The sequence below is a fragment of the Oryzias latipes genome, chromosome 12 (assembly GCF_002234675.1).
Source record: "Oryzias latipes chromosome 12, ASM223467v1".
NCBI lineage: Eukaryota > Metazoa > Chordata > Actinopteri > Beloniformes > Adrianichthyidae > Oryzias > Oryzias latipes.
This window is the reverse complement of record NC_019870.2, coordinates 20,911,285-20,935,293: the sequence shown is the minus strand read 5'-3', so window position 1 is coordinate 20,935,293 and position 24,009 is coordinate 20,911,285. Positions and strand designations below refer to the sequence as shown.

The following is a 24,009-nucleotide window of genomic DNA, read 5'->3' as shown; positions in this document are numbered from 1 at the left end:
CCCTCAGAGTAAGTTGTGCATCACACACTTAATTTCGTTTTGGTTGGTTTGCTTGCAAATCTTTATATTTAAAGGTTTGCAGCTTAAGGGGAGGGGTGTTACGACCCCTGGTAGTTGTCTGCTTGTCTTGTGTGTGCGTGTGTGTATGCATATGTGTTCTCAGCTCCTGTAGAAGTCCAGCTCCTGCACAGCTGCTGACTCCGCCCCTCTGCAGAGCTGATTGAGGCTGCTACCTATCGCCTGGCTTGGAGGGAAGCTTAAAAGCTCCGAGGATCCTCTGCTCCAGGGGCGGCTGCATTCCTGAGTGGGAATTTGTTCTTCAGTCTGCCCCTGCTGTCTGCCTGGCCTTAGCTTGAGAAAGCCTCTGGTTTCCCCCTTAGCTTTGATTCTGGTTTTGTCCTTTTGTTACATTTACTCTTGTGGTCTTTTGTTTGCATTTTGAGTAATTTGGTGCCTTGCTTTAAAGCCTGAGAATTTAAGTTATCCCATTATTTGTTGCACCTTTGCTGTTGAGTTGATTATTTCTCTTTTAGTCCCCTATGAGTGTTATTTGTCACTGAATAAACGGCTGTGTGGCCAACTTTAACCCCGCCCGGTTATCATAATTTTCTTTATGTTACACATTTCTCCCTCCTCTCTGAAGAGGGACGTAACAATAAACTTTTTTTCTTTTGGATTTTTTTTTTTAAACAAATAGCCACTTTGACTCCTGGGGTCAACATCTGCTCTGGAATAAAGCCAAGAATACAAAGTTGGTAAACAAGAATTTTACAACTTTGTGTTGGGTTTTATTTGAACACTACACTTTGAAGCCAACAAGTTAGCGATATTCCTGAAAAAATAGCTACTATTTTGAGTGGGAATTTTTCAGTCAATTGCATTAATTCAGTTTCTCTAACATGTGAAGGAAGTGTCTCAGCCCTTTTCTTTTTGAAAGTTCTGTTAACTTTAATTCTTAGAAGATTTCAAGGGGCATCTTATTGAGCATGTGTGTTATTGTTGCCAAACTATCAGTGTTAGCCAACTTAGAAGAACCTCATTTAGTACAGTTTGATAGTTTTCAGTTCACAGAAGCAACAAAAAAAGAGTTTACCGCCAAATATGACCAGGCCAAAGCACCATTCTGTGTTCCTCAGGGTACATCCTCTCAACAGCACTTTGTCATTGTCCAATCCATGAGTTTGTCCTTTCACAGTCAGGGTTCCTTTGAACTTGTCTAAACGGTTGTTGGGGTGTTCACATCTCACTTCACCTGAGAAGCAATAGTGTGTAGTGCAAGGATGACAAACCAAAGTATTACATTCAAGATGTCAACAACCTGTTATTCCAGTTTCTTATGAAGAATACACAACATATTTAGAGAAACCTTTGTCAAAGTTTGACTCAATCATGCAACTATTATTTAACTACTGTGACTGCTACTGAGATTTTAAGGAATAAGCTTTATTATTACAGACTCAAGGTCCATTTGCAACAATAAACACAAAGCAAATAAAAGACTTTGGAATAAAATAAAAACATTTATACAAGTATAAAAACAATAACGTAAAAGTATAAAAACAATCACATACAGGTATAAACACAACACTATAAAATAACCAAGAATCATAAACTAAAAAAAAAAAAAAGATTAAAACTACTGCTGACTAAAAAAGGTAAAACCAAAACTTCCAAATAGGGGACTGGGTATCTAAATCTCTGTACCTTAAATTGGTGAGAGTGAAATAAGCAGTGTCAATATGTTTACTGTCAGCATACTCAAACAGCAAATATACTGCAAACAGGATCCTTCTGTTTTGCCAAATCATCTCTAGAGCTCATCACTGTTTGGAGGTGTGATGAGGGCAATGTTGACTTTTCTCCATGGCTGATGTTTTAAACTCTCACCTGTAAATGTAGAATATGCTTCAATGTCGTTTCCCAACTCTCCGGTCACAGTAAGAGCCTGTTTCACTTTCAGATTGGTTTCACTGATGAACAAACAGCAAGGCAAAAGTAATTTAATTTGAAAGGCAAAATTTGAACACACAGGCAATTCTTTTCATAGCTGAAAAGTTTTTAAAAAAATTTTAATTAAGTAAATTTTAATTAAGAAAAATTATAAAACGATATAATATGAAACAAAATGAAAATATTAGTATGGTTTGTCAGAGTTGGTTCCATCTGTGCACACAGTGGAACCAGCAGAATTTCTAAAAGCAACGTCATCCCATTTGGTTCTGTCTTTGATAATGTTGATTGTTTTTTAGGTGACGATCCAATTCATCAAATAAGATCAAGGATTCACACGATTCCTACCATTTGATATATCATGTTTGAATGATTGTTATATCTATGTCTTTTTCTGAATTTATAAAAATTAAAAGCATTTGTATTTTATTACAATCACTTGTACTTTTATTTAAAATACATCCAAAATCCAAAAAACATAATAGGTAAAACATAAAGCTTTTATAAAATTCATTTTCAAACTCCCAGACTTTAGATGAAGATTTTACAGACCCATTCCAGTACGGCTTCTCCACCATGCTTGCAGGCAGTCATAAATTGTCGAGGATTTTTCAAACAAAACTGTTTTTTTTTAAACATACTCAACATAAACTGAATTTCATTCTCAACTTAGATCATCAGTCTGTTGCAGGGCCCACTTGATGGGTTTACTTCGAAAATGAGAACTTTTGCTGACACTTTACTTTGAAGATTTATTTACTTTCAGTAACAGTGATGCATACGTTTAGTTTATATACCTAAAGTCCAAAATTATTCTGCAATTTCGATCGATAATGGCATTGCCTGAAGTGTATACTTTATTTATAAATATCCATAAACTGTGATCTCAGAACCATTCATATTAAAAAAAATTGATCAGATTACAAATCTCTTCGCATTTGGATATTCATTATAGCCCTAGTCCTCACGCTAGGTTCTATTATACCATGGTCCGGGTGAATACTCGATTCTGATTGGCTGCTGAGTGTGCATGAAAACCTGATAACCGCACGGTGAAAAAAGAAGTTCCGGTCACCTAGCTTAAATGTTTTGTATCACTGCGCCGGCTTCTTTAAAACAATCTTTTGTTTCATCATTTGGACAAAAACAAGCGGTAAGAGGTGAACTTTCTCTCTGAACTGATGCTTCATTCAACCCATCAGAAAGATCAGCACATATTTATCGCCGAATCTTGACTGCAGCGGTGGTGCGGCACGACGCTGACTATTTGATACGCCGCATCACGTAACAAATAGTCCGCTTTTGTGATAAAAGCGATCCAAATCGGAAAAAAACAAGAATTAAGGACTAAAAACTGGTTAATATGTATTGCTTTTGTAAGTGACCATGGTATAAACCGGTTATTGACCTTTGAAGTGTGCGTTATTACTTTTTAACGAACGCCGCGGAAGCAACCGTCCTCTGCTTCGTGTTGGACGGTTCAGGCTTACACGGCGTGCGTTAAAAAGTAATAACGCACACTTCGTCTGCCATTAACCCTTACATAACAGATCGCCTACTGATGATTTTAGACCTATACTGGGTTTCTGCATTACAGGTAGATATTAGACTTATTTGGATCCACACCATTCAAACCTTTTTAAACTAGCAGGGTTTTAAAATACATTTTAACGTTAGCCTAAGAACTTGAGAAAGGGAGGATTTGGTCAGTTCTCTTGTATGGCAGGAGCAGTCTAAATAACTTGTAGCTTTTCCGGTCTTTTTTTAATCTTAGAAAAGCAAACAGAAGATTTGAAGAGTAGTCTGCAGGAGATGAAATCATAAACCAGCTTCTTCAAATTTTCTCTATAAACAAGATATGACTCTTATGTAGATGTTTTTTTTGTTTTTGTTTTAATTTAACTGTGACACCAACATTTAACCAAGAATTTGACTTACAGTCTTTGATTCATCAAATCTAGCTCTTTATATTTGTTTTTTTTAAATTAATTTTTATGAACATACATGGTCTGAGCCAGAGGAAGCAGATACAAATTAAACAACAGAGCTATTGGAATTGACCCCTGAGGCACTCCTAGATTTAAGATGACCAACTAGTCCATATCTTTTTTTTGCTTGTCCTGTCCAACAGCTGAGCAAACAGATGAGCGCTGAAAGCCTCTTGTGTTAGACAATTTTCTGTTACAACAGGGGTTATGAATCTTTTGAAGCTCCAGGTGTAACTAACCCCTTTTAAAATGTAGGCAACTAGTCCATATCTGATAACCTCACTTGCTTTTTCCAGTCTGTCAAGGTAAAAAAAAAATTGGTTGAAAAAGTTCAACCAGGACTAAAATTGACTTTTGACATGGTAATGTTCTGTATCAGTAATGCAATTTAAGAGGCGATAAAGAGGCAACAAAATAAGATTAGTAGTTCTTTTAACTCACCCATCTAATTCAGCTGTTTCCACATAGACCAAATTCAGAGGCTCACTGCTGGACAGCAGCAGAAGATCTGCCTGAAATGTCAGCACAGAAAGTCAGAATGCTAAGGAAGAGGTGAATAACATCTGTTATTTGTAGGTTTTTGATTTTTTGTTACTTGTAAGGTTGTAAGATTAATCTACTTAATCGTTGGACCACGTGTGTGGCAGCAAGTAATTTTAGTTCTTCTATTTGCGTTTTTTTAATCTTTTCTTCCACCTTATTTGTGTTTTTTGTTTTTTATATAAATCAATATGGAGTTCTGCAACAAAGGACGTAAACTTAATTACTTTTGCATTTTGTTTTATTTATTTATTTATTTAACTTTTTGAGCTGGCCTCGGGGGGATCCTTCAGGATGCAGTTCCCTTGGTTACTCTTGAGATCAGCTGTTAGCTCTTAGCCAAGCCGAGTTTCTCCTCGCTGGAAGGCCAGTGGTTCTAGCCGAGAGAGGGAGAAATTGACGAGGCCACAGAGAGGGAGTTAAATGCCGGGAGAGAGGACAGAGTTCTTATTATGGGAAGCGTCCGCTCTCAAACAAGCTGGACGAGCTAACGGTGCTAACGATTTTGCAGCGTGTATACTGGGAGACCAGCCTGCTGTGCTTCACCGAGACGTTGCTCAACCAGGACACAACACACTCCCTGGTCTCTGTAAACAGATTTACACTGGTGTGGAGCATGGCGCGGAGCGGAAAGAAGAAAGGTCGTGGACTTGCAGTGTCCGTGAACGAAAGGTGGTGTAACCCGAACCACATCGCTATTAAAGAACAACACTGTAGTAGGGACATTGAACTGGTGGCAGTTAGCGTTCGGCCGTACTACCTTCCACGGGAGTTCATCCATGTACTGGCAATCTCCGTTTACATTCCTCCATCGGCCAACACCACTGTTGCTTGTGACTGCGTGCACAGCACCGTGTTCCACCTGCAGACACACCCGCAGGCCCTGATTCTGATCTCTGGGGACTTTAACCATGCCTGCACCCCCCCTGCCACCTTCTCGAACTTCACCCAGTATGTAAACTGTCAACAAATAAAGCTTTGGACCTTCTACATTCTAATGACAAGAATGCATACACTTCTGCCCCCCTCCCCCCTTTAGGACGCTCTGACCACAACCTGGTTTATCTCTCCCTTGCTTACACTCCAGTGTTAAAACAGCAGACCCCACAGGTTGAAACGGTGAAGATCTAGGCTGAAGAGGCAACAGAGCAACTAAAGGACTGTTTCAACACCACAGACTGGGACATTCTCTGCAGTCCACATGGGGAGGACATTGGCAGTCTCACACACTGCATCACAGACTATGTACATTTTTGTGTGGAAAACACAGTGCCAATAAAGACAATGGGGTGTTTCTCGAACGATAAGCCGTGGGTCCCTCCTGAGCTGAAGGCCCTACTAAATGAGAAGAAGAGGGCTTTTCTCTCTGGGGACAAGGAGGAACTGCGCAGAGTTCAGAGGGACCTTAAATACAAAATCAGAAGGTAAAAAGACAGCCACTGGAAGAAGTTAAAGCATCACCTGTAACATAACAACGTCTGTGATGTCTGGAGAGGTTTAGAACACATCTCAGGCCACGGTGAGGCCGGAAATGGTCGTGTCAGGTGACAGGTGACCAAGTCTGGGAAAATAAACTGAATCTGTTCTTTAACAGATTTGATTTTGCCCAGCCCCCAGTCTTCATCCACACAGCCCTCTCTTTCCACCTTTCCAGTCCAGGCGTCTCCTCCCAGCCGCAGCTATTCACACCTCAGCACCAAGCAGTCCACTCTGCCCTCCAACCGCAACAAACGCACCCCCCCAAAAACCCACAGCTTCAGACCAGCCACTGCCCACCCCCCTCTGCATCACTCAGAACTAAGTTAGGAGGTTAGGAGGGAGTTAAGGAGGACAAATGCACTGGACCCGCTGCAGTTTGCATATTGACCAGGCATCAGGGTGGATGACGTCATCATCTACCTGCAGCATCTGGGCCTGTCTCACCTGGAGTCCCCTGGGAGCGCTGTGAGGGTCATGTTTTTTATTTCTCCAGTGCTTTCAACACCATCCATTCATCATTCACTGTTGATATCTGTAGGTGGCAGGCGTGGACCAACATCTGGCTGCTTGGACTGTTAATTACCTCACAGAAAGGCCACAGTTTGAGGGGTAGCGTGATTGTGTGTCTGATGTGGTATTCTGCATCACGTGGGCACCTCAAGGGACTGTGCTCTCCCCATTCCGGTTCACACTGTACACATCAGACTTTAAATACAACTCCCACCACTGTCACTTACAAAGGTTCTCAGATGACAGTGCCATTGTTGGCTGTGTATGAGGGGGAGATGAGCAGGAGTACAGGGGTGTCAGCTCTGACTTTGTGGGCTGGTGTGAAAATAACCACTTGCTAAACACCAGCAAGACAAAGGAGCTGGTCTTTTGGGTGTGTGCAGATAGCTGCAAAGGGCTTTTTATGACACTGTGGTGGTCCAGTATGGAGTTGTGTGGTGGGCAGGGGGCAGTACAGACAGAGACAGGCAGAGACTTAAACTGGTCCTGGGTTGTACACTGGAGTCCATCGAGGAGGTGGCGGACAGGAAGATTTTGGCTAAGCTTACATCCATCATGGATAACCCCTCTCAAGCCCTGCACCAAGCTGCAGAGGCACTGACCAGCTCCTTCAGCACGAGACTGTTACACCCACAGTGCAAGAAGAAGCGCTACCGCAGGTCATTCCTCCCCACAGCCATCAGACTATGCAATACAGTACTAAGGTGACACACTATGTACCTACACTGTGTATTTCATTTGTTTTTGCTGTTGTTGTTTCTGTCATTTTTATTGTTCTTACCACATGTAAGAACAAGGTAAGTACAAATAAAGTACCTTGACCGTTAGGTCTGCACCCGCTGCATGTTTCATGGTATTTACCATGAATTTACCACAGAAACTACCCCTTAAGTACAATGAAACTGTACTGTAAAAGAAAGTCAGCCCTATTTCCACTCAACTACATGGTACTTTCATTACTAATTACCGGGTATGTTCACTTGAATATTACTAGGTACTTACCCCTTAAGTACAATGAAACTGTACTGTAAAAGAAAGTCAGCCCTATTTCCACTCTATTACATGGTACTTGCAGTAGTAAATGCTGGATTTGTACACGTATTACCTTTCTGTGCAGTGTACATACACACTTGGGCTTCTGACCTCACGAAATGAGACAATGCTAACTTGTTGGTAAGGGTAAAGTAACTGCATTGTAAAAACATGTTCTGGCCTGATTACTTCGTGAGACAAGTTTAAAGAGAAAAAAGACAGCAGTGAAAACAACAATCTTTAATATGATACATGTCTTCAGCATACAAAGTGTCATCACAATGAAATATGTCCATCCATCCATCCATCTTCCTCCGCTTATCCGGGACCGGGTCGCGGGGGCAGCAGACTGAGCAGAGATGCCCAGACTTCCCTCACCCCAGCCACTTCCTCCAGCTCCTCTGGGGGGACCCCGAGGCGTTCCCAGGCCAGCCGAGAGACGTAGCGTGTCCTGGGTATTCCTCGGGGCCTCCGCCCAGTGGGACATGCCCGGAACACCTCTCCAGGGAGGCGTCCAGGGGGCATCCGGACTAGATGCCCGAGCCACCTCAGCTGGCTCCTTTCGATGTGGAGGAGAAGCGGTTCTACTCCGAGCTCCCCGCGGGTGGCCGAGCTTCTCACCCAATCTCTAAGGGAGCGCCCAGCCACCCTACGGAGGAAGCTCATTTCAGCCGCTTGAATTCGGGACCTCGTTCTTTCGGTCATGACCCATAGCTCATGACCATAGGTGAGTACTGGAACGTAGATCGACCGGTAAATTGAGAGCTTTGCTTTTCGGCTCAGCTCTCTCTTCACCACGACGGACCGATAGAGCGACCGCATAACTACGGACGCCGCTCCGATCCGCCTGTCAATCTCACGCTCCGATCTTCCCTCACTCGTGAACAAGACCCCGAGGTATTTAAACTCCTCCACCTGGGGCAAGGACACTCCACCCACCGAGAGATGGCAAGCTACCTTTCTCCGGTCAATGAAATATGTTTTAAGTACAAAACAAAGGAGCATTCCAAAAAACACATTATTGGCCTGAGGGTCGTGCTTTTTGTCCGTCAAAATTCCTTCAGCAGAGTTTAGTGATGGTACAGGACTTATTCAGGGTTTGTAACTGCAAGAAAATTCACAATAAAAGCTCAAATGAAAATAAAAAGCATAACGACTTTGATGAAATACAAAATAAATGTTACTTATTTAATCATTTCTGTAATGAGTTTGATAAATCTCTGTGTATTCTATATCGCTTTGACTGTAATGCTTGAAATTAATCAATTATCCTCATTTATAAACATGATAATAAATTATTCAAAACTTAACTTTTTTTAAATATTGTTCTAAAAATGAACTTGTTTTAATATATAACGTCAGGAAAATATGCAAAACAACAAGGCTAAATATTTACTTTTAATACTAAAAACACCCCGACTGTGTGTTTTTGTTAAGTAGGTCGGGGCGAGTAATGTTGCAAATTCCCAGCGCACTTGAATGCAGCACAACTACCCCCAAAGTAAACATGCATTAATCCAGAGAGCCTCGAGGCGCGCGCAACAGTTTGAATTTCTCTTCATCTGGCAGGTAAGCCAGTGTTTTTGTTTTTTTAAATATTGGATAAATCAGTGTTTTTCAACCAGTGTGCCGCGGCACACTAGTGTGCCGTGGGAGATGGTCAAGTGCGCCGTGGAGAAATTGCCCTCATTCACTGATCTAAAAACATTTTCCATCTCCAGGATTTCAGCTCTGTGTTCATCCAAACAGGCCCTGATAAAACACTGAGTAGTTAGGAATATAAAAGATCTTAAAATGACTTTTTCTTTGTGTTTATTTAATTCTATTAAAGACATTTTGATAAGAATCACGGTACCGCGATTTAGCTGCAGCTATAACTGTGAAGGAAAAGTCCCGCCCCTTTAACTGTCTCCGCCAATCATTCTTGAAGGCTTAATCACATGTCATCAGTCTGACCAATCAGAACCCTCCTACCCCCCTTTCTCTACCCTCCTACCCCCCCTTCTCTCTAACGTCCCTCTCTCTTCTTCCCCTCTTTCCTTTTCCGTCCGGTCCAACACCAAAGATTTTCAAACATGATTGAAATTAATAAAGTTTGGCCTCAATTACAAAAGGGGTTTATTCAGACATACCTTTGGTTTGTCTGGAGATTAATAACCCCTCTTGTTAAAGTAAAATATGTCCAACACAAGAGGCCCTCAGCACTCATCTGTCTGCCCAGCTGTTGGACAGGACAAGTAAAAAAAAAAAAAAAAAAAAAAAAGAAGTGGTTAAAGTCTTCACTTCCTTGTTCTTAATTCTGCTGATAAAGTCGCTCAGTTCTAACAAAAATACCAGCTAAAGCTCGTCTTTAGCTTGTGGTTCATCTCTTAGAAAAAAACAGCCGCAACTTCCTGCTTTTTCTGCCACAATTATCACAAAAATCCACTTGAGAAATGCTTAAATTTTCAAAGTTTGTAATGAAAATCTACAAACATTGTTGTTACTTACCAGGAGAGAGGCACCTGTAAAACAAGCACGTAGCCTAAATGACAAAGTCTGTTGTTCTGTGCTTGTTTGACTGAGCTCACGTCTTTCTAGGAAAATCAAAGAAAGGCGTTTATTTAAAATAATGATGACGTACTTCCGTCTTTTTACCGCTTTAGATCTGCTATGGTGAAGAAGACATCCCAGACGAATCCGTGAAGCCACAGGAGAGTAAGCAAAAGTAAGTTAATTCCTCCAAGTGGACATATTATTTACATTAATGAAGAGTTTAACTGCATTTTCTTTTCTTTCTCCGTTTTTATTTTATTTTTATCTATTTATTTATTTTCAAATATGATAGAGACAACAATACCACCCAAAAGTGAATGTAACTGTTTGAAAATTAAAACATATTTTTGTGAATAACTGCGTTGATTTTGAAATTGCCTATTTATTTCTTTTTTCTTTTTCTTTTACACTGCCATGTTTTTCATGCTAATGCAAATTGTAGGTGCGAATAATATTTATAAAGAAGAAATTAATACAGCAATTGGCAATTAAAAGATTACTTTTTTCATTCTTTGTCTAAACAAATTAGATTTTTTTTATGGCAGTTTTGATTTTTTTTTTCTTTGATTTCTTTTTTGTTCTTGTTTATATAACTAAAATTTAAAGTTGTGAATAATCTATCATGTTTATAAATGAGGATAATTGATTAATTTCAAGCATTACAGCCAAAGCGATAAAGAATACACAGAGATTTATCAAACTCATTACAGAAATGATTGAATAAGTAAAATTTATTTTGTATTTCATCAAAGTCGTAATGCTTTTTATTTTCATTTGAGCTTTTATTGTGAATTTTCTTGCAGTTATAAACCCTGAAGAAGTCCTGCACTGTTACCAAACTCTGCCGAAAGAATTTTGACGGACAAAAAGCACGACCCTCAGGCTAATAATGTGTTTTTTGGAATGCTCCTTTGTACTGTTTTGTACTTAAAACATATTTCATTGTGATGACACTTTGTATGCTGCAGACATGTATCATATTAAAGATTGTTGTTTTCACTGCTGTCTTGGTTTCCTTTAAATTTGCCTCATGTTACAAGAAGTAGGAATATGTTTTTACAATGCAGTTATTTGACCTTTACCAACAAGTTGGCATTGTCTCATTTGGTGAGGTCAGAAGACCAAGTGTGTATGTACACTGCACAGGAAGGTAATACGTGTACATACCCAGCATTTACTACTGAAAGTACCATGTAGTTGAGTGGAAATAGGGCTGACTTTCTTTTACAGTACAGTTTCATTGTACTTAAGGGGTAAGTACCAAGTAATATTCAAGTGAACATACCCAGTATTTAGTAATGAAAGTACCATGTACTTGAGTGGAAATAGGGCTGACTTTCTTTTACAGTACAGTTTCAGTGTACTTAAGGGGTAGTTTCTGTGGTAAATTCATTGTAAATACCATGAAACATGCAGCGAGTGCAGAACTAAAGGTCAAGGTACTTTATTTGTACTTACCTTGTTCTTACATGTGGTAAGTACCATAAAAGACATCTTTGCACAACATGTAAATACCCAGTAAGAATATTATAAATACCCAGTTTGTACCACATAGGTATGAACCAAATAGTACCATATAAATACACAGTAAGTACCATGTAAGTACAGAGTAGACACAAAAAGTACCATGAAAGTACCCAGTAAAGTTCCATAGAAAGTTCCATGTAAACACACTGTAAGTACCCAGTAAATTCCATAAAAAGTACCATGTAAGTACCCTGAAAGCACCCAGTAGTTACACAATAAGTACCATGTAAATACCACTTAAGTACACTGTAAGTACTGTACTGTAAAAGAAAGCGTTACCAAATATTCTTCTGTTCCTTTATACTGTTGCACTGTGTAACCTTTGCGCTGTCCTAGGCACTTTAACATTGGGAGTTGGGTCATCTAGACCAGTGTTTTTCAACCAGTGTGCCGAGGCACACTAGTGTGCCGTGGGAGATGGTCAAGTGTGCCGTGGAAAATTGCCCTCATTAACTGATCTAAAAGCATTTCCCATCTCCAGGAAATCAGCTCTTTGTTCATCCAAACAGGTCCTGATAAAACACTGAGTAGTTAGGAATATAAACGATCATAAAATCCTTTTTTCTTTGTGTTTATTTGATTCTATTAAAGACATTTTGATAAGAATGACGGTAACGTGAAATAGCTGCAGCTATAACTGTGTAAGGAAAAGTCCCGCAGCTTTTACTGTCTCCACGACTCCACCAATCATTCTTGAAGGCTTAATCACATGTCATCAGTCTGACCAATCAGAAGTGGTTAAAGTCTCCACTTCCTTGTTCCAATTTAGCTCATAACTCAGTCAGTTCCGACAAAAACACCAGCTAAAGCTCGTCTTTAGCGGTGTAGCTTTCCACAGAATCCGGTATCAGACCGTGGAACAAGTGAACAAAACCATGAAGCTCAGAGACGCAAGTCTTTCTGCCGTTTTCTCGCAGTTTTCACACTACATCTCCCATGATGCATTGGCTTAAAGGGACAGCGTCTTGAAAACACAACGAACATACAGTTTGTATGTAACTTAACTTTTATTACATCTTTTAGAAAAACATCTGCAACTTCCTGCTTTTTCTGCCACAATTATCACAAAAATGCACGTCAGATTGCCGGGGGGGGGGGGGGGGGGGGGGCTGTATATCAAAACAGACTATGAGTTTCTGCTTTTTTTTTTTTTTTGGGATGCTGGTGTGCCGCGGGATTTTTGTCAAGGTTAAAGTGTGCCGTGGCTCAATAAAGGTTGAAAAACACTGATCTAGACCGACTAGACAGTGCTCTGACCAATTTTTCTTCAATGATTTGTGATCTTCACTGGTGTCCATGGATTACATGAAATCTTTCCACCTTTATCCACCTTTGTCATGGTAGGAATAACACAACAAAGTAAGGGTGGGGTCATCTAAGATAGCACAAGGGTTTTAATGTCACTATACTGCTGCAGATAAAAGAATTTCCGCATTGTGGAATCAAAGTCTTATCTTATCTAAACACAAATTGTTTCATAAAGTTTCATAAGCTCTATTAAACTAAAATGTGAATGGATGTACCATTTATTCTTGCTTACTTGCTTGTTTGTACACATATTCAATTTGCTCTTGATTGTCTTGCAAGAAATACAAGGAATTTGAAAACTTCACTTGCACTGTTCTGTTTCCAGGTATTTATCTCTGAGTCCCGCTGATGGAATTTTTGGCTAAAGATGTCCTGCATTAATTTTAGAACAGTGACTCGGATCAAATTGGAGCATTCAAAATGAACCAATATCAACTATGAATTGTATCAGCTACCACAAATAATGATATGAAGAGAATCATTTTTAAAAATGATTTTTATTTGAAGAGAAAGCATTTTTCATTTTAATTTTTGATGGTCTGTACTTACTGGGACAAAATGATTATTCTGCAGTTTAAGTATGTCTCCAACTTGGACATTCTTCCATCTTTCCTCTTTCAATCTAAAGAGCAAAACACGTACGGTCAATAAAATCACTGTACTGCCCACACAATACTTTGCATTAATTTGTTTGTTTATTTGATCAGCTTTTGACAATTTTTATGAAGCAACTCACTTTCCATCAACGAGGACTTCCACAGTGCGATTATTCACCTGCCTGTCAGATTTATGTCTGTTCTAATCAGATGATAGGAAAAAGAATGTCATCTGTTATGTCAATTCTTGTACTCTCATTTTGATTAAGTAAGCTTCATCTTACTATGTCATCATTGGCATCTTTGACTCCTGTTATTGACAGCACAATCACCAATGGTACAGCGGTGGTGAACCAGGGAAGAGAGGAAATTTCTGGTATTAGCTGCCAACAAACACATGTAGAAGCTCAAGTCGTTAAATCATCACAAAAACATTAATATTGCTTTGAATAATAAATGAAATGCATCTACCTGAAGAATAAGAAGCAACAGAAAGTAAACATTAGCAAGCCTGGTGAACTGCACATACAGATTAAGAGGCAGGAAGGTGATGATGTTATATTTGGATGTCTTGATTTCATTTTTCTAAGGAAAAGAAGAGGAACATAACGTTGACATCGAAAGAAAAAACAAACATATAAACTGGGATTCACATTGGGGGGGAGGTGCCACTTAGCAGTGGTCACCCTCCCATGGTTGCCATAAGGAAACGGGACCCTCCCTTCTAGGTTTTAATTGTACCTTAGACATGTGGGACCCTTGGTAGGGGGGGGGGGGTTGCTTGGACATCACTGCCAGCTAGCAAATGTCCTCTCAGTGCCCTGCCTGCCAATTTTTGCTGCGCCCTTTAGTAAACACACCCTTTACCCCACAAGAATGTACACTCCAACACACAAAGCCCATACGCACACACACACATGCTCACAAACACACATACATTATACAAGGAAGGAGGGACCTCTGGTCTTCTGGGGGTTCTCTCCTGGGGCGGGGGCCCCCTGTTGGGCCCACTATCCTGTGGCGGTCCTGCTGGCCCCGGCCTGGGTGGCGGATGTGATTACCCCGCAGCCGTTTTTTCTCTATTTGCTATACTGTGCTGGTGTTGGGGAGGGGGGAGGGATATGTTGCCTCCAATAAATCTAAACATCTAAACCTGACAGTAATGATTATAAACATCACACATCTTGCTGCTTTATGATGCTTTATGATTTAACCTCCCCTTATAATCACCCTCCTATCACCCCCTCTCCAACATCCCTCTCTCTTCATCCCTCCTTTTCTTTTCCATCCAGTCCAACTGTTACAAATATGATTTAACAAATAAAGTTTAGTAAAAATTACAAAAGGGATTATTCAAATATACATCTGGTGTGTCTGAAGAGTCATAACCCAACAGTAAAATATGTTCAACACAGGACTCCTTCAGCCCTCATCTGCTTGCTCAGCTGTTGGACAGGACAAGTTAAAATAAAAAAATAAATAATTGAATGAATAAATAAATACAAAAATACATAACTATATACATAAATAAATAGAAGATAAAACAAGCATCATGTTCTGTAACCACCATCAGAGTGATGACAGAAATTATGTAATAAGGCATTAACTTACAGCATAGTGAAATGACAGGTTAAAAGATCTGTCATTTGCCCGCAAGAGACGCTCCTTCTCTGAAAAAAATATGCAACAAAAAGGAAGGCATGTTTCAAAAGAGAATGTGAATGACATCCTTCCTGCAAAGCGCAATACATGTTTTGTTTATAACATTATCGGTTTACATGATGACACACAATATCAGCTGCTAAAGTCTCAATATGAGGGGTTTTTTTTCAGAAGAACTCACCTTCTTTGTTCCCCCTTAGGCTGTTCCAATAGTACATTAGTGGTTTCATCTTTAACAGAAGTTCTTTGTATTTTCAACACCTGAAACATGTTTGTTTGAAGGAGATAATGAGAACATTTAAATTTTTCCTTACTTATTGTAAGAAAAAAACTTTTATATTTACTAAAACTCTGTTACTTCAAACATTTCTTGCCCTACATTTTTTTGCTTAAAGAACAACTTTAATGAAAATGGTGTTTTTAAAAACTTCAAACTTTATTAATTTGTTTGCCTTTCATTTTGTTTAAAAACACAAAGCACTTTACATAAAAGCAGATAAAATAGTCATATTATATGAAAATTATTTAAAACAGAAAACACAGGACAATCACACACAGATGGGACCCCTCCCTCACCAGATCCCTCCCTCCACCCACCCAGTTTCCCCCAGTAGAACCCTGAACAAAAACGGAGAAGTGCAGCATAAAGAAAAGGTCTGGCTTGGTACTGCTGTGAGGAAATGATACAATGGGGATCCATTTATTCCAAGGCCCAGCCCGACAACGGGGGTCATTACCACAGCGCCCGCCCAACACAGAGCAGCCCAGGGCCCACTCCATGGCTATTAGACCACTGAGGGGACTTCAGCCGGCCCAATAAGAACGAGCACTACAGCAACAGCACCCCCTGCAGGCGGAGTGCTCCAGTACAATGGATCCCCAAGAGGAAACACTGGATTATGAAACATAAAAATAAAAATGATGATAAAATACCAATAACACAAATAATATAGGCTATATCAATATTAATAATTGAAAATAAATAAATAAAATACGTAAAATGATTAAAATGTAACCTTAAATATCATAAATATAATAACAATAAAAAAGGTAGTATATTAAAAACTTAAAAATCATGATAATAGTCCTTATAAAATTAAAAAATCAATAATGCAAGAAATGTATTAAGTAGAGAAAATAGATAAATCAATAAATCGATAATGACTAAAATAATTGAGCATTTTCCAAAGTCATGTAAAAGCCAGATTTAACCCTTGTGCTATCTTAGATGACCCCACCCTTGCATTGACATGTTATTCCTACCATGACAAAGGGGGATAAAGGTGGAAAGATTTCATGTAATCCATGGAGACCAGTGAAGATCACAAATCACTGAAGAAAAAAGGTTCAGAGCACTGTCTAGTGCAGGGGTGCTCACACTTTTTTGGCATGTGAGCTACTTTCGAATCGACAATGTCTTGAAGATTTACCTATAAAAATATATATATATATATATATATATATATATATATATATATATATATATATATATATATATATATATATATATATATATATATATATATAAATATATATATATATATATTTTAGTTCAGGGCAATTAACATCACCCACCGCCTACCTCACAACATGAGAGACAATGAACCACATGTCATGCCGGCTGAGCGAGGCAGCAACTGACCTGAAAGACAAGATCATGTCTACAATGAACACTAGGCAACCCCGTCACCAGCTACAACGGTTAAGTGATGTACCACCTGAAAGTGTAACTGTGAATGAAGCATTGAGGGCAATTCCTACCACAACCATCACAGAAACCAATGAACTGGTTTACACTTCAGCAGCAGTGATCCTTGAGATGCTTGGCTATAAGAGCAACCATGGAAGAAAACAGTACCCACCATGGAAGCACCGGTTAGAGGCCAAAATCAAGGCAACTCGGAAGGATGTGAGTAAGCTGACAGAGGCTCAAAGAGGTACAATGAGAAAGCAAGTACCTAAGAGATACAGCCAGATGTCCATACCTGAAGCACTGGAAACTGCCAAACAAAGGCTCCTAGCCTTGAGCCGCCGCCTAAAGAGATACACAAGAGACAATGAAGCCAGACGAATAAACAGGCTCTTCGCAACTCAACCTGCAAAAGTGTACGCTCAGTGGCAGGGTCAAAACAGCCGAGCAGACCCACCAAGGCTAGAAACTGAACAGTACTGGAAAAGTATATGGGAGAAAGAGACAGCACATAACAGCAATGCCCAGTGGCTGGTCTCTCTGAGAAAAGAACATAGCAACCTCCCTGAACAGAATCCAGTAACCATCACAGTGGCAGACATCCAAGAAAGAGTCTCAGGTATGAAGAACTGGACAGCACCGGGCCCTGACATGATACATGCCTACTGGCTAAAGAAGCGTACCGCACGCTCCACGAGCGCCTGGCAGCACAAATGAACCAGCTGCTAAGAGATGGGACTCACCCCGAATGGCTAACAGAAGGGCGAACAATCCTGATCCAGAAGGATCCCTCAAAGGGTGCAATCCCATCCAACTACCGGCCAATAACCTGTCTCTCCACAACATGGAAGCTCATGTCAGGCATCATTGCAACCAAGATAAATAGGCACATGGATCAATTCATGAGTAACACACAGAAGGGCATTGGTAGAGACTCCAGAGGAGCCAAACACCAACTCCTGGTCGACAGAACAGTCGCCCAAGACTGCAAGTCACGACACACCAACCTGTGCACAGCCTGGATTGATTACAAGAAGGCCTATGACTCAATGCCACACACATGGATCACTGAATGCTTGGAGCTGTACAACATCAACAGGACTCTAAGAGACTTCATAGGAAACTCAATGAAGCTGTGTAAAACCACCCTTGAAGCCAATGGGAAGCCACTTGCACAAGTGTCCATCAAATGTGGGATAAACCAAGGTGATGCTCTGTCCCCACTGCTGTTCTGCATAGGTCTGAACCCCCCCAGCCAAATAATCAACAATACTAGCTATGGATACCGACTCAGAAATGGGGCCAACATCAGTCACCTCCTATACATGGATGACATCAAGCTATATGCCAAGAGCGAGCGTGACATTGACTCCCTGATCCACACCACCAGGATCTACAGTATTGACATTGGGATGTCATTCGGGCTCGAGAAATGCAGCTGGATGGTGACAAAGAGAGGCAAGGTAGTCCACACAGGAGGGGTCTCACTCTCAGAAGGAACAATAGCAGACATCGAGGACAGTTACAATTACCTTGGAATTCCACAGGCAAATGGCAACCTGGAGCAGGCAACAAGGAAAGCTGCAACAGCTAAATACCTCCAACGAGTAAGGCAAGTCCTGAGAAGCCAGCTCAATGGCAAAAATAAGACCCGGGCAATAAACAGCTACGCACTGCCCGTTATCAGATACCCTGCAGGAAAAAATAAGATGGCCAAAGGAAGAGATACAGACCACGGATGTTAAAACACGAAAGCTCCTCACCATGCATGGAGGGTTCCATCCCAAATCCAGCACCCTGAGACTGTATGCTAGCCGCAAGGAAGGAGGCCGAGGACTAGTGAGCGTAGAAGCCACTATCCAGGATGAAACATCCAAGATCCATGAATACATCAAGCTCAAGGCCCCAACTGACAGTGTGCTCAGTGAATGTCTCAGGCAATGGAGAGCAGAGGATACAGTGCTGGAGGACAGATCCTCATGGGAGGACAAACCCCTGCATGGGATGTACCACCGGACCATAACTGAAGTGGCTGATATCAAGAAGTCCTACCAATGGCTAGAAAGGGCTGGCCTACAGGACAGCACCGAAGCGCTCATCCTGGCAGCCCAGGAACAAGCCCTGAGCACCAGAGCAATAGAGGCTCAGATCTACCACACCAGACAAGACCCAAGGTGTAGGCTGTGCAAAGGAGCGCCTGAAACAATCCAGCACATAACTGCAGGGTGTAAGATGCTGGCAGGGAAAGCATACATGGAGCGCCACAATCAAGTGGCTGGAATAATATACAGGAACATGTGTGCAGAATATGAACTGGAAACCCCAAGGTCAAAATGGGAAACACCTCCGAAGGTGGTAGAGAATGAGAAGGCAAAGATCCTGTGGGACTTCCAGATCCAGACTGCTAGGATGGTAATGGCGAACCAACCAGACATTGTAGTGGTGGATAAAGAACAGAAAAGCCGTTGTGGTGGATGTGGCAGTGCCAAGCGATGGGAACATCAGGAAGAAGGAACATGAGAAACTGGAGAAATACCAGGGACTCAGAGAAGAACTGGAGAAAGCATGGAAAGTGAAGGTGACAGTGGTGCCAGTGGTAATTGGAGCACTCGGGGCAGTAACCCCCAAGCTGGAGGAGTGGCTACAACAGATACCTGGAAAGACCTCAGACCTCTCAGTCCAGAAAAGCGCAGTGCTAGGAACAGCTAAGATACTGCGCAGGACCCTCAAGCTCCCAGGCCTCTGGTAGAGGACCCGAGCTTGGAGGTGAAACCACCCGCGGAGGGTGAGAGGGGCGTTTATATATATATATATATATATATATATATATATATATATATATATATATATATATATATATATAAAATATTATTAGTAAATGTTTGTTAGTTATGTTTATTAGAAACATTATTATTTATGTACTGATGATTAAAAACTACACAGTAAGATTACACAAAGATACTTTTGTATTAACAGATGAGGCGTTTTATTACAAAGACAGAAAGCAGCAACCATCGTATGTCATGCTCTGCTGTAAACCCTGCAATGGGGGAGCATCATGGCGTTTCAAAGGTGCTGCTGGCTCCGTACGAAACGCGCGCCTCGGACAGCTTCCTTATGAGCTCGTATTTATCGGGCGAGAACTGCAGAGCTGATAGCAGGAGGACACATGCGGGGCAGCTTCAATAAACACTTGGTTGTCCGGAGTGATCTTCTGCCGGGGATTTGACGTGCTGCGGGGCAGAGAGCAACTCTCTGATGACAGAGAGTTTGCGCCAGTGTTGTCAGATAGAATCACAGTTTTCCAGCCCAAAAGTCATCTGAAAACCGCCAGACCCAGCCAAAAACCACCCAACACAGCTTTTGTTGATGTTTTTTTCGTACTGGACTGATTTAGCAAAATAAAAGATAAATAAAAGATTTTTCCTAATAAAACATAGTTCAGACTAATAATAAAATGTGTACACTATTGAATATTTCTTCAGCGGGCCGCCTTCTTCCATTCATTTGCTTAACCCGCTCTAACCCCGCTATAACCTGCGTCCGGCCCTTTCATCCTTGTGCTGCGCTAGAGCGCCCTGACTATCGTGTAACCTATAATGACCGTATTTTGCGCTCTCTGTGTAGGACACACTGAGGAGCGCGGGGGAAACAACTCTCAGCTGCGGAGGATGTGAACAGGTGAACAGGTAGAGAGGTGGGGGAGGGGTTTTGGCTTCAAACTCTGTCAGAGAGATGCAAACACGGGCGTCAGATTCAGACGCAGCTTTCCCTGCGGGAGTGGAAGCAGAGACTTTCCCTGGGATGATTTTATGAACTCAAACATGGAAACATGATTACCATGTAGAACTCTTCAAAATAATAAACCTGATCTCTCCACATCCTTCGTTTCTACCATGCATTGACAAACACATCGCTCCATGCAGCGATCAGACCATAACTTCAGCTGGTAGCTCCTCTCACACGCGGCCGCTGTATCATCCTTTAAAGAACACAATGTGCATTTGCAGTGATGTATGTTTCAGAGGATGTCCGCTTGGCCAATCTACATGTCAATCAAGTCCCGTACTTCTCAGTGAGGATTTTGATTGGCTGAAGTACTTTTTTTTTTTTTTAAATCTTTTCTGGCCCCGATATACACTCATGTCCTTGAAGATCGACCGGTCGATCGCGATCGACGGAATGAGCACCCTTGAATAATATATACATGCATAATATATATAATGATGTCAAAACGGGTTCTGGCTCCGGGTGCTTTCTTTTCATTAGGGGCGGTCCCAAATGGCTCCTTGAGTAAAAAAGGTTGCCGACCCCTGGTCTAGATGACCCAACTCCCAATGGTAAAGTGCCTAGGATAGCACAAGGGTCACAAGGTGGGCCTTGAGCCTCTTCTTAAAAACCTCTATAGACTCTGCGGCCCTGAGGTTCTTCGGCAGGCTGTTCCACAGACGAGGACCGTAATGGTGGAATGAGGCCTCACCGTGTGTCTTGGTCCTCACCTTAGGAACAACTAAGAGGACCAGAGGACCTCAGGGTCCGCGAGGGCTCATACTTTAAGATAACATAATTTAAATAAGAAGGCCCAAGACCATTAATACATTATAAACCATTAAAAGAATCTTAAAATCAATCCCTAAACGCATAGGGAGCCAATGCAGCCATTTTAAAATGGGTGTAATGTGTCCCCGCCCCCTGATCCTCATCAGAACTCGTGCTGCTGAGTTCTGTAGACGTAAGTTTGAAAGCGACTTTTTTGGTAAGACAGAGAGCAGGGCATCACAATAATCTAAACGACTAAAAATAAAAGCATGCATTAGCACCTCTGTGCTGGCAAGAGAGAGGAATGGGCAGACTCTGGCAATGTTTTTAAGATTATAAAATCCTTTTTTAACAGCGTTTCTGATGTGAGAAATAAAAATCAGTTCAGAGTCAAAAGGTACACCGAGTTTCTCACACATTGAGACGGTTTAAAATTCATAAGTTTGGGTAAAATTATCTCTCTATTGTTGTCAGGACCAATGATTAAAACTTCAGTTTTGTCCTGGTTGAGCTGCAAGAAGTTTTCTGTCATCCACAACTTTATGTCTAAAATGCATTTTAAAAGAGTGGTTATAGGTTCAAGGTCATCAGGAGACACGGCGATGTAAAACTGTGTAACATCAGCATAGCTGTGAAAGTCAACGGCGTGTCTCCTGATAACATCCCCAAGAGGTAAAAAAATGTATATTAAAAAATATTGGACCCAAAATTGACCCCTGGGGAGCCCAACAACTTATTTCATGTATTCTTGAGGACTGAGTATCCATACTTACAGAAAAATTGTCGATCTGTGAGATAGGAATGAAACCAGTTAAAAGCAATTCCTGAGAGGCCAACCCGACTCCTAAGTCTGTCTAATAAAATCTGGTGGGCTACCGTATCAAAGTAAGTACCATTAAGATCCAGCAGCACAAGAACAGAAAGTTTCTGCGAGTCAGAAGTATTTCTGAGATCATTAAAAGCGTCGTCTCAGTACTGTGATTTGTCCTAAAACCAGACTGACATTTTTTTAAGAACATTATGTTCATTTAAAAAATCATACAATTGAGTAAAAGTAATGTACATTGGATACAGGTCTGTAATTGTCCATAATATTTGGATCCAAGTTACTCTTCTTCAGAAGGTGCCTCAGACAACCGTCTGAAGAGAGCAGTTTACTATGTTTGAAATCTCTGACTCAAAGAATCCATATAATATTTTAAAAAGTGAAGTGGTAATGGGATCTTAAAGGCAGGTTGTAGGGTTTGCTTGGGAAAAAACTTGACCTGCTAGGATTAGTGCTATGTACCGGTTGAAAATCAGGAGCGGAATTAAAAAAAAAAAAAAAAAAAGCTTTTTGTGTCGTAGAAAATACACAGGGTGGGCCACAAGCTTCCTGCTCCACTCTGCAACAGGGAGGGGGGAGGGGGATGATTTACTGTGACTCATTGTCAGATGAAATCAAAAAACAATATTAATTTAAAAAAAAATGACATTGGATGCTCAGAAAATAGTATTCCTTTTAGGGGTTCATGTACTGCAAGTTTAATTTCTCACAGATCAAGAATAGAGTTTTGGTTTATGCAACTCCTTGAGAAATGGCTTATATATATATATTTTAATCAAACACTATGTCAGGTAACATTTACAAATCTCTCCAGTTGGAGTCTTTAGCTGTAAACACATTGGCATTAGCTCTGAAAATTATATCTGCTTGAGATACAACAGTTGGATACGTGCAGATAATTAATGTGCCATAATAATCCCTTTGAACAAAATTAAACATGTAAACATAAATTAGACACTTTTAGATATTTCAGATTATTTATGTTTCTAATTACAACGTTTTAAAGCTCAAAGGCAACTTCGTAAACATTTTAATAAATTGGCTACCAAAATTAGAATAAGCAATCGAAGAAGATAACTTACATTGAACTAGATTTCTTTAGATCCTGAATGCACAACTCTGTGTTTAAGACAAATTTCAGTGTATGTTACTCATCCTTTGCTTCCATTTTGGATTCTGATGATCTGTATTTCCAGGACCTTTTATTATCCAGTCCAGTTGGGTGAAATGTTTTGAAGTGATGAAGGAACCTTAAAAAAGTTTTAGCTTCTTTTAAGAATCTCCCTGCTCCGAACTACTCAGGGAATTGGCAAACATTTCATTGATCTTTGGACTCGGATGGTGAGTCAGCGCAGGCCTGATGGGCTGTAAAACAACAGTAAAGGTGAGGGGACACAGCCAATCACTCTCTACCTCTGAAACTTAACTCACCCTTTGATCGGGCTGAGCTCAAAGTTATCACATTATCACGTTTTCCAACTCCGTCAGTTCATAGTGCAGTTCCTCACCACTCACTACAGCAGGGGTGGGCAATTCCAGGCCTCGAGGGCCGGTGTGTCTGCATGATTTCCAGATAGTCTTGCCCTACTCATGGCTGATTACCTAGTTCAGGTGTGTCCAGCCAACAATCTTGCCCTACTCGTGGCTGATTACCTGGTTCAGGTGTGTCCAGCCAATCAGAACATGCCAGAGCAGGGTATGCTGGAAAACATGCAGGAATGCGGCCCTCAGTGCCCACCTCTGCACTACAGAACCTCAAAAGCCAAGTACACGTGTTGACTTTACAGTATGTTCCAAATTATTATTCAAATTGTGTTTAAGTGTCAA

At 40.9% G+C, this 24,009-nt stretch overlaps 1 protein-coding gene across 5 annotated transcripts in view; it reads right to left on the bottom strand.

Annotated features, from left to right (window-relative positions):
- LOC101164988 (phospholipid-transporting ATPase ID) overlaps nt 1-23,496 on the bottom strand; it is a 59,589-nt gene extending 36,093 nt beyond the window's left edge. For 4 of the 5 annotated variants that reach the window (XR_002874275.1, XM_023960687.1, XM_023960688.1 and 1 more), the window contains exons 1-11: nt 23,265-23,496; nt 15,309-15,388; nt 15,077-15,135; nt 13,937-14,050; nt 13,750-13,848; nt 13,606-13,667; nt 13,419-13,491; nt 5,239-5,340; nt 4,380-4,450; nt 1,888-1,970; nt 1,094-1,252 (exon numbers count right to left, since the gene is read on the bottom strand). Coding sequence is in view for 4 of the 5 variants with exons in the window: in XM_023960687.1 (XP_023816455.1) it covers nt 1,094-1,252; nt 1,888-1,970; nt 4,380-4,450; nt 5,239-5,340; nt 13,419-13,491; nt 13,606-13,667; nt 13,750-13,848; nt 13,937-14,050; nt 15,077-15,135; nt 15,309-15,357 (871 nt within the window). In the remaining variant the exon portion in view is untranslated. The remainder of the gene's footprint in view (nt 1-1,093; nt 1,253-1,887; nt 1,971-4,379; nt 4,451-5,238; nt 5,341-13,418; nt 13,492-13,605; nt 13,668-13,749; nt 13,849-13,936; nt 14,051-15,076; nt 15,136-15,308; nt 15,389-23,264) is intronic. The other variant, XM_023960690.1, reaches the window with a different exon arrangement.
- Nucleotides 23,497-24,009: the final 513 nt, after the last annotated feature.